We start from the raw sequence: 10,430 nt of genomic DNA on the forward strand, positions 1-10,430 counted from the left end.
TTCAGACACAGACACCAACCTGTGTGTATCTAAATCAACTTTTGAATGCCAATGCACCACGACACACACACTTCAGAGGTGGACATTCCTGCCTGAAAATAAAGTCTTAACCATGCCTCCTTCAACTGTCTGTGAGTGATGACATCTGGAGAGGCAAGTCTCTTTATGTGTAAATGATTGACAATGTGACTTCGAAAGCAATAGAACCGAGGACTGAAGAAACATTGTAGTCATTAAATGTTAAATAAACATTCGAAGAAAGAACGTGAATATTGACTCTTGGCTGAAGGGGACAAGAATCTACGCAGTATTATTTCTAAATGTTCAAAATGTATGCAATAACAGAGGCCTACGGTGAGACGTTTTAGCTTAGTCACTTTCGTTTGCTCGTTTCATTGCATGTACATTCATCATGGAATAAAATAAAAGTCAACATGTATGATGATGCTAACCATTTAGGCAGAACAGGTAACAGAACATGGAAACTATAACGTGTTTATAGGCCATAAAGGCCATAATGATAAAAGCTATAGCTTTAAGACTTATTCAAGAGCCAAAGAAAAAACTGTGATTGTTTTTTTTGGCGATACTTGATACGGGATAACATGAGCTAATTGGGCTAGATAAGGCTACAGGTTAGCTGGTTTAACAATTCATCGGATGCGACCCGAGTGCTCCCTGTATCCCGGGTACCATAATCTGATAAACCCTTGCCTCATCGGTGTGCTGAAGCGCGCGCTGCCAGCGCAATCAGCTGAGCGCTATCAATCCATACGGTGCGGACAATGCATAGTATAGAAAGCAGCGAAATCTACGTAGGCTATGTTTGTGATAGGGTCTCACCCCAAGAACAGAGCTTGGGATGCATTGCATTTGTTATTTTCGGCATTTCGAGCTCCTCTCGGTCAACTAAAACGCTAATCTCGGTTGGATCCCACGATGTTATCTCAAGTCATGCGTCGGGTTTCATAATTTACTCTTACCTGCCCACTGTTTGGTTGGCAAGCTGTCGCATTCGATTGAATTGCTTCTTCATCTTGTATTTTCTGCGTTAACACCGATGGGTTGAGCGGGTCCACATATTTCATTGACAACAAGTCAGATCTCCAAAGGAACGAGTAGGAGACGGTTTACTCTGTACACATCCGAGTCTTACATCACTACAATATATCTTGTTAAATAAAAATGGGTGGGCTAATTTCTACTCATTCTGTGGCCTCTGTCATCCACCCCGCTGCCCAGAGATGCTGGAGCAATTTCTCCAAGAACAGAATGACAGCTCACGACACGACGCTATGCACTGTTGCATTGTGGGAAATGTAGTTCCAGCGGCCAAATCCGACTCTTGTACTAAATGTACAAATAGACCAAAAATCCTGATTATAATTAACTGTCCTTCAACATGGTAACATTTGTGCGTATCCCTAGTTATAGTTCCTCTTTTTGTATTTAGTTCACAATAAAAAAAATCCCGTCAGGCTACTGAGCTAGGCTACATAAAAGCTGAATATAAGCCTATTCGATTTTTTTTGCAGTCGATAACATTAGTCAGCTAAGTCGAGGGGTTCAAATTAGTCACTATATGAAAGCAGCTAGATACATACCACGGCCAGCTAATGAATGCCGATGGCATCATCTGGTGGCGTGTTGGCTGAAAATGCACTCAAGGGAGTTGAAATCAAATGCAAAAATAATCACCCAACAATATTGACACCACTGTGTCAAATTTACATGGTGATCGCATATTTATGACATGCATAATATGAAAAAACATAATTTAATTTTTGGAAGACTTGAATTACCTTGTTTTTTGGGGAATGTCTCAATCTAAATGTGTTTGCCTTCCAGCCCGTAGGGGGTGCCCTGGTTCACATAACGCTGTCCCTGATCATGGAAGAAGTGACAGGTTGAATGACACAAGACCGTCTGTGCACAAGAGCGAAAGTTAACTTTTCACTGCTGTATTTTCAGCACTATTTTCATAATTCATCATCGTACAACTACATCTCCAATATCTACGAGGGAAACCTAAATTGCTCCATTTGGGACAATGCGGGACCGCACCAAAGAGTTAGGAAATGTAAGTTTCCAGGAGTATTGCTAACTTTAGCACTACCCGCTAGCCTGCAGATTCTGTTAGGTTAACTCCCTTCTTTAGATGTTGGTAGCTAGTGTCAATGTGTCTGTCTCGGCCACTTGATAAACACAATCGAAATGACCTTTGTCAAAGCTGTATTTATGTCTCAGCATTTATGTTAAGATACAATACATTTACAACTTCCGTTCAAACGTGCATTGTATTTCCCATAAAGGGTGTGTGACAGACCGATGCCGTTTGTGTTATGATGTGCTAATAGCCAGGATGTCTAGCGGCTCTTCAAACACCTCAGGGCTACATGAAGTGTATGACACATTTAGTCCCTGATTACTTGTCCTTGTCATCAGGCTGAGTGCTCCGATGAGGATGAGGAGGGTACGGCGTTGGTGGTGAAGCCCGGGACCTCGACAGCAAATGAGGAGAAAGAGAATGATGCTTATTTCAAGAAGGTGAGAATTAAATTCTAATAATTTCATGGTCGCTCATTTTGATTGATTGTTTCTCATGGGAAGACGTTTGAATTGGGCAACACAAAGGACAATAATGTAAATAAACTTTGATTTTTGGGAGGTCCTTAATTGGAAATATTTGCAGCCAATATTTTTTTTTTGTCAGGCTGATGTTATATATCAGAATGGGAACATGCAACATATTCACAAGAGTGGTCTACCTATACAATAAAAGTTGTGCAAGGTGAAATAACTAACAACTGATATGATTGCTGAATTGCAAAATTCTTGATGCCAAGGTGCTGGAAATTCGGGAGGGACTTGTGTCGATCAAAGATAAGGTGGGGAAGCTGGAGAATAAACAGAAGACTGTCCTGGGCGAGCCACTCCCAGATGAGAGTAAGTAACCATTGTAGTCCATGTTGGATTTTTTTGATTAAGCTGTATTGGCCGATACTCAAGTTCAGGAATCGTTGTTCGGAGTAGAAGAAATTAGGCATTGCATGGCAAAGAATTGCAAAACATGACGCAACCAGCAGTTTCCAGACTGCACGGGTTTGGAATTCTGAAGTTCAAGCCGGCTAACTATTGTGGCTCAGAGCAGGGCAGTGTGCAGACATTGTATTGCCAATGCGGCGGGGCTTGGAGTGCTGGGGTACCCTTAGGATAGACACCCCTAGAACCCCCCAGAAATGTCTGTGGTTTATTTAGAAATTATTTCGAATTTTTCGTTTTTGGTAGAGCAGGTGATGACACAAAAAAACTCTCTAGATATATATTAAAGGGTTCTCGAAAAAAACAATGCTATAAGTGGCGCTGCGCAACCACGTAACATTATTAAATAGGGCTGCTGTGACGAGGACATTTACTTTCTGCAATTGTTTTTTTCTAATTGGGTGAATGCATGTTTTAATGGTATAACGCTACAAAAAGAACAACTGCAATATCACGTAAGTGCTGTGTGGAGGAAGTCCGTGCCTATCGGATCCACTCTCGAAAAGAGGCCGACTTGGTTGCAGCAGAGCTTTAATGTAAAGCAGCTCGCACACTAAACGAGCAACGTAGCGCCATGTCGGGCAGCAGCGATTTTAGGTCTTGTTTAATATAATGAGTGGCAATGGCGCTGCGATGCGTGCCAAGGTTTGAGCAGTACTGGAACTCATAGCGCGGCAGTAGGGCGGGGACGGTGTTCCAGCTCTTGTAGCTATTGTAAACACGACCCACTTGAAGTTCAAATGAAGACACACTGCTTTAAACTTATATTCACTCCTTCACTTAAGTTCAGGGAACATTTGAAACCAAGTTGCAAGTTGGTTATCACGATTTTACCCTTTATTTTTTTTCCACAGGTTTGAAGAGGGATATCCAGACCCTCCGAGAAGAGATCAAGAACATTGCGAGTCAGATCCAAAAGAAACTCAAGAGTGAGTGGAGGAATAAACTTGCTTGCATTGCCATAACCCACACAAACCTTTCTTCATTAATCTTGCTTTTCTTTTGGCAGCTATTGAACCCAAGAAAGGAGAGGATGATGGGAAATATGTAGCCATCAACTTGAGGATGCAAAGGACACAGGTGAGGCCGTGTTTGGTAATCAAAAAGAACTGCTCAACACGTTATTCCAAATGTAGTGATCGATTCCATCCAACGCATTGTTTCATGGACTGACTGAGTTTCCTCTGTGCCGCCAGCACGGGGTCTTGTCCAGGGAGTTTGTGGAGCTGATGGGACACTGCAACACCATCCAGGCTGACTACAGAGATCGCAACTTGGAAAGAATAAAGCGGCAATTTAAGATCAGTGAGTCTGTCGATCGTTGGTCTTGGGCCCGGATTGCATTGAGTCATCCACAAGATTGAACATTTTTGTCATGCCTGATGGGGCTGTAGAACTTGGATTATTCCTCAGAGGTGAATGTTGATGTCCAGGGCAAACGTGTTTTGAATCCAACCCTAAACGTATGCATCTTCTTTGTCTCGGACACTTTGATTTAGTCATGTAGTGAACTAGAAAAGCAGTACTCGGCGTTGGCGGTATTGTTAGCCCTACAGTCGTCATTCATGTATCGTCTTTCTTGGCCTCACACATGTGAATGGCCGGTTCTGTCTCTTGTGTCTCTGCAGCCGGCACCGACGTCACCGACGATCAGCTGGAAGACATGATTGCGAGTGGGCAGACGGATGTTTTCACACAGAACGTGAGTGCATGGAGTTGGGTGGCTATCAACCTCATCCCAGGACTCCCTTCTGTCTCAGAGACACACTTTGTAAACATGATTTAAGATATAATAACTGACAACTTTGTTTTTACTACCATATGAGCAGTATTCCCACTTCCAAAGGCTATGAGCACCCTTAGGTTGGTCTCGTTGTTGACCTCCTTAGGAACCCTGGCCACCCGCTTGGGACACAACTTGTTTTGGTGGCCGCAGTACACAAGTGTCATGTCAACAACAACAAAGCAAGGCTTACTCTTCCCCCACGTCTGCAGATCCTGAGCGACGTCAAAGCCACCAAGCAGGCGCTGAACGAGATCGAGACGCGGTGCGAAGAGATCCTGAAGCTGGAGAAGAGCATCCGGGACCTGCACGACATGTTCCAGTACCTGGCCATGGAGGTGGAGGCGCAGGTGAGGCTCCGGCGCCGCCGTGTGCTCGTCCAGGGAGGGTGAGGAATGGTTTCCGCTCTGAGCCGCACCCCTCTCGGTCATGTGCAGGGGGAGACGGTGAACCGGATCGAATCCAACATCCTCCAGTCTTCGAACTATGTAGAGAAGGCCAGGGATGACGTGGAGAAGGCGGTCACATATCAAAAGAAAGCCCGCAAGGTACGTGTAACGGTCATCTTCGTGGGGTTATGTTCAGCTCGTTGGATATGCCTTTGATCTGACTCCTCTTTTTCTCTCCTGCAGAAGAAGATTTGGCTTGCGGTTTGTTGCGCCATTCTCCTCCTTATCGTCATAATTTCATTGGCTGCCAGTCTCGGTGGATGAAACCGGCTGTGAGTCCACGTCCCTTGTATTCCCCCCCCCTCTTTTCTACCATAACCCCCTACTTGCTGTAGGGTTCTGCCTTTATGGCAACATATTGTCATCCCCAAGCTTTTCCACCAACGTTGTCTTCCTCTCTTAACCTCGGCCCTACCGTCGCCCTGGCCAGGTTGAAGAGATGGTCTCTCTAACCTTTTAACCAGTGCCTTCTCACAGGCCCACATTCAGGTGCTCTCCCCCGCCCCCCCCCCCCACACACAGTCGCCCCAGACAAACGGACACGTGGATTACTGCATATTGCATTGCCATGTTTCCCCCCCTCCCCCAAAGTGCTTGTGAGCAAGGAAGAATGCAGTATTTGATACACTGAAATGGCTTATTATACTGTACTCAGGAAAATTACTTGTAGAGTATTCTTGTTACACGATTGATAATGAATTATGAAAGACGACACTAGATGGAGCATGGTTCTTTTTGAAAAAGGCATATATAGAGACTAATATAAATGTACATAGGCCTTTTTATTTTGCTAGTGTTGGGGAACACTTTCTTTGTAAATAAGAAAATGTGCACATCTGGAGATACTAGCCCAAGCATTGGAACAAACTATAAAGTTATAAGTGCAGGTCCTCTATCATTCACTCTTATTTATATTTGTATTGTGTTGCTTTATAAATACAAACAGCAATGTCTCGTTAGGAACTCTTTTTTTACAGGTTTTAAAACTGCTTTACCATTTTGCAAGGTCGAAATTGGTGAGAATGAAGTCAATTCATGTATTGCACCGATATTATCAAGAAGGGATGAGGTTTGGGCTGTAACTGCTTGCTTTCACATCAACCTTTGGATTTTTTAATATTGTTTAGCAACTTCAATGCTGTATTCATGCTTTACACAGGGCCCTGAAATGTTCCTTTAAATCAGTGATATCCTCCTAGGTGAGCATTTTTAGCATCTGTTTTTGATTTAACAGTTGGAACTGTTCAATAACCAGTAACTTACGCACGACATGTGGAAAAACCTAAAGATAACTTCCTGTATGGAATTTCCTTAAAGGCTGCCTCTGAGGTGGAAATGTGCCGTGAACACAAACTGGGTAGACTAGCGACTTGGTCTGTGTAACTTTATATTGATATTTTAATTTTGTATACAGCCCAATGCCACTTATTCTGATGTTTTAAAATAAAAATCTGTCATGTTCTACAATATCTTCCTCTGGTCTTTTCAATACTCATGGAAGTTATCAATATTTGCAAAAGTAGATTCCTCTTGTCAGAAGGCTTAAATATTGAAGTATCAATGTTTAGCTGCCATGGGCAATTCTGCCTGTTTGAAAGAACAGGATTACAGGCTGTCGTTTGCCAGCATAGGTAGAGGTTCCGTGACCTACTGGCAGCAGTTGTCCCCTTATTTGTCCTACTTCACCTAACTTTTGTTTGTCATTAATGGTTGCAATTTCTGAGCAGTTATCTTCTTCACTGCGGCGTTTGATTTTCAGATACAAGCATAATTCATGGGAACGAGGCAACCAGTAATTAACGCTGCTTATTAATGATTGGCGACAGGGAGTGAGTCATTTTCTGCGACTGTTTGTTTATGTGGACTTTACGCAAGAGTAGTTAATATAAACCCTTGCCATGGTGCAACTGCAATCACCCATCGATACACACGTAGTATCAAACCAACTAGTTAACATTTCGCTTAGTGTGGACCTTGCTTCCTAGCTTAAGGGAACTAGACTGGTGAAAGACTAATAGCACTACAGACACATTCAATTGGGTTTCCCATTTCAAAGACGACACCCATCATTTTATAAATTGAGACGCCACAAAAACATTTCACTTGGACATACATTTCTTGTAAGACCTGAACCAAACGTAAAAAAAATTACCCATAACCTCAAACACCGTTTCAGAAGCCATTCACAGAGAGTTAACATCTTTCAAGGATACTACACTACAAAAATCATTGCCTCCAAGAACACAAAAAAACAGTAAACTTTTGGTCTTTTTATTCAACTCTCTTTTCAATAATTCAAGTAAAACGATGTGGAATTACAAGGGAACAAAAAGGAATGTAACAAACGAAATCAAGATTAGACCATCACCATAAACTACCCATTCCCTCAAAATAGCACCCTGCCCCAAAATTATTTAGACAAAAACCAGTCAACGTGAATTGACCATTTACATTGTTATCTGGAACTGTACCAGTATTTTATTCACATATTTTGTTGAGGTTCATTACAGGAAAGAGCAATGAATTCATGGCAACAGTACAGTATCAGATGGAAAAGAATAAAAAGTAAAGAAAAATAAGATTTGGTTGCACATCCTTGTTTGTTTGTAGGGGGACGTTTCATTTTTAAGCAAATAGCTTCTAGTGTTCGCCGCCCACACTTTCAAGAGTTTCAGAAGGCAAATCGAGGTTCATAACGCTTTTGGCCATACAGGCACTCTTAGTCAATAATGATTCATGGCCCTCTTTTTCAGAATCAGTTCAAAACCAGGTTGACCATAATAGAACTTGGGAAACTTAAGAAAAAGCAAAAAAGAAGACCATGATCCTGTTGCATGCCTGCAGTCCAAGGGAGCCAAAATAATACCTGGAAATTGAGTTGGGTTGGAGACGCTCAGGGCTCTGAAATGCATTGCGAGGTCCCAGTTATGTAGCAGATGATTGAGGCTGCTTTAAAAAAAAAAAAAACGCGGTCAGAAGCGATGGGGCCATTTATCAGATGTGCAAAGAATAAATGCAAGGCTGGATTTAAAATGACAGGACCAAAACATGGAAAGCAAGAAGAAACAAAACAAAAGCCCCCCCACCCCCCCGTTAAGGACAAGCTCCAGCATAGTGCAGAAAAGATCACATTTACAGATCGATTCTCTTCCCGATACCCTGGAAGAAATAATAAAATATCCATAACTTATCAACCGACTACAAAACAATAGTCCCAACAGCCAACAAATATTTCAGAACCCAACCGTCTAAAACTTTCAACTTACAAGACATCTGCTCTCTGAAAAAGTATTTTTCTTGTTTGTTGCACAAACGGTCTTTCATTAATAACCCCGTCAGAGGGTGCAAGTTAATCCCACCTTTAACACTTGAGTATTTTTTTCCAGTCTTTTAAATGATTACAGTACTTAAGTGTGAATCCACAACAACTTGTGTTTTATCACCTCACTCGTATTCAACCCACCCCCCCAGGGGCGTGTCCAACCACCCTCTGACCACCCCCCCCCCCCCCCCCCCCCCCCGAGCAGTGCTCCCCACTACCGACCCCACGCAGGGCGCCTTCTGTTAAAGTCTTCTTTTTGTTCCCCCCCATGAGTCCGACATCTCTGAGCCATCCCCCAGGAGACGATGGCCGTACTGGCGAGGAGACCAGCTCCCGATGGGAGGGGGGGAGACCCAAGAGACGGGGAGACCCGCTGGCGTGGACGCTGTCACAGTACTCTCGCGCTTTTATTTTGTAGCAAAAAACAAAAAGCGGCAACGTCGCGGAGGTCGTGTCATGCGCTCCCCGCGCTGCCCCGGAGCAGCACCCTCCCCTTTCCTCTAGGCGTGTGATGTTCCCGGCGGCGCTCCCGGTCAGGTCTTGTTGTGGCGCTGCTGGCCGGCCGAGGACTGCGTGCTGCTGAACGAGGAGCGGGTGCTGGCGGCCGAGGACAGCGTGCTGCTGAACGAGGAGCGGGTGGTGCTGAACGAGGAGCGGGTGCTGGCGGCCGGGGAGCGGGCGTGCACCGCCGCCAGCGCCGCCACGCTCCGCAGCACGCGGTCCGGCGTGCCCTCCGCCCCCGAGCTGCTGCTGGCCTCCTGGGAGAGCTTGTGGGACCGCCTGCTGCTGCGCCGGCTCTCCCGCCGGCCCTCCCCCGAGCGGCTGCCCCTGTCCTTCCTGTCTCTGCGCGTGGAGCGGCGCTCCGAGCTGCGCTCGTGCTCGCTGCCCGAGGACGCGGCCCGGGAGCGGGACCCCCGGGGGCCCGTGCTCTGGGAGCTGAGGCTGGGCGAGCGCCGGCTGCTGCCGCTGCTGCTGCGGCTCCGGCTGCTGCGCCCGCCGCCGCCCTCGCCGCTCCCGCTGCTGCAGGCGCTGTGGCCCCGCGACGACTCTCCCTCCTTCCCCTCCTTCTTCCCCCGGCTCCTCTTGTACTCCGTCCCCTCCAGGGGGGGCAGGAGGGACCCGGGACAGCGGCGGGTGGAGCGCGAGGCGCGGCCCGACTGGCCGGGCGTGGAGGGCTTGCTGCCGCTGGCTCTGTTGTTGCCGCTGTTCACAGAGTTGGTCTGGGGCGTGGCCGGTAAGCTTTTGGATTTGGGCTTCTTGTCAGCCGCCGGGGAGCTCCCGGCGGCCCTGGGGTCTTTCCTCAGCGTGTGCCCGGGGGTGTCCACCCGCCCCTTCATGGCCAGCAGCTTGGCCGCCGCGTTCAGGGCCGAGCACCTCTTCCCCAGGACTTCCGGCTCCGGGGGCACGCTGTTGGCCGGGGGCTTCACGTGCTTGCCGGTGGTCCTCCCCGACGACGCGTCGCTGCCGGACTCTCCGCCCGTGGACACGGCGGCGTTGCGTCTCTCCAAGCTCCGGGTGGTCCTCTTCCTGGGCCGGTTGCCATCGCCGACGCCGCGGTCCTGCAGCCCGCGCTTGGCCGAGCGGGTGAGCCGGTGCTCCTTCCGGTCCGAGGAGCGGTCCGAGGAGGAGGAGGAGGAGGGCGAGCGGGAGGGTCTCCTCTGCGAGGCGGCGGGGTGCTTCTTGGCCTGCTCCCTGCCCGGCCGCGCCTTCTCCTGCTGCCTCCCCCCGGGCTCGGGGGAGGCATCCAGCCGCCTCTTCTTGGTGGGGTGCCGGTTCTCGTAGGTCTTCCTGTGGTGCGCCCGGCGGGTGAGCGTGGCCGTGGAGCAGCCCGAGG

The 10,430-nt window shown here is 47.1% G+C and overlaps 1 protein-coding gene across 1 annotated transcript; it reads left to right on the forward strand.

The window, feature by feature from the left end:
- The first annotated feature begins 1,866 nt into the window (after positions 1-1,866).
- On the forward strand, positions 1,867-6,760 carry stx4 (syntaxin 4). Its single transcript, XM_056577415.1, has 10 exons — positions 1,867-2,080; positions 2,446-2,547; positions 2,847-2,946; positions 3,897-3,971; positions 4,052-4,122; positions 4,239-4,347; positions 4,671-4,744; positions 5,038-5,175; positions 5,263-5,373; positions 5,458-6,760. The coding sequence occupies exons 1-10, from the start codon at positions 2,051-2,053 to the stop codon at positions 5,536-5,538; spliced, it is 891 nt and encodes a 296-aa protein (XP_056433390.1). The 5' UTR covers positions 1,867-2,050; the 3' UTR covers positions 5,539-6,760.
- Positions 6,761-10,430: the final 3,670 nt, after the last annotated feature.

This window comes from Gadus chalcogrammus, chromosome 18 (genome assembly GCF_026213295.1).
Source record: "Gadus chalcogrammus isolate NIFS_2021 chromosome 18, NIFS_Gcha_1.0, whole genome shotgun sequence".
Lineage (NCBI taxonomy): Eukaryota > Metazoa > Chordata > Actinopteri > Gadiformes > Gadidae > Gadus > Gadus chalcogrammus.

Excerpts from the sequence above, each read along its gene's own strand:
- stx4 (XM_056577415.1), top strand. The coding sequence starts at position 2,051 with ATGCGGGACCGCACCAAAGAGTTAGGAAAT. Across the intron at positions 2,081-2,445 it reads GCACCAAAGAGTTAGGAAAT|GCTGAGTGCTCCGATGAGGA; the intron begins GTAAGTTTCCAG and ends CCTTGTCATCAG. Across the intron at positions 2,548-2,846 it reads ATGATGCTTATTTCAAGAAG|GTGCTGGAAATTCGGGAGGG; the intron begins GTGAGAATTAAA and ends CTTGATGCCAAG.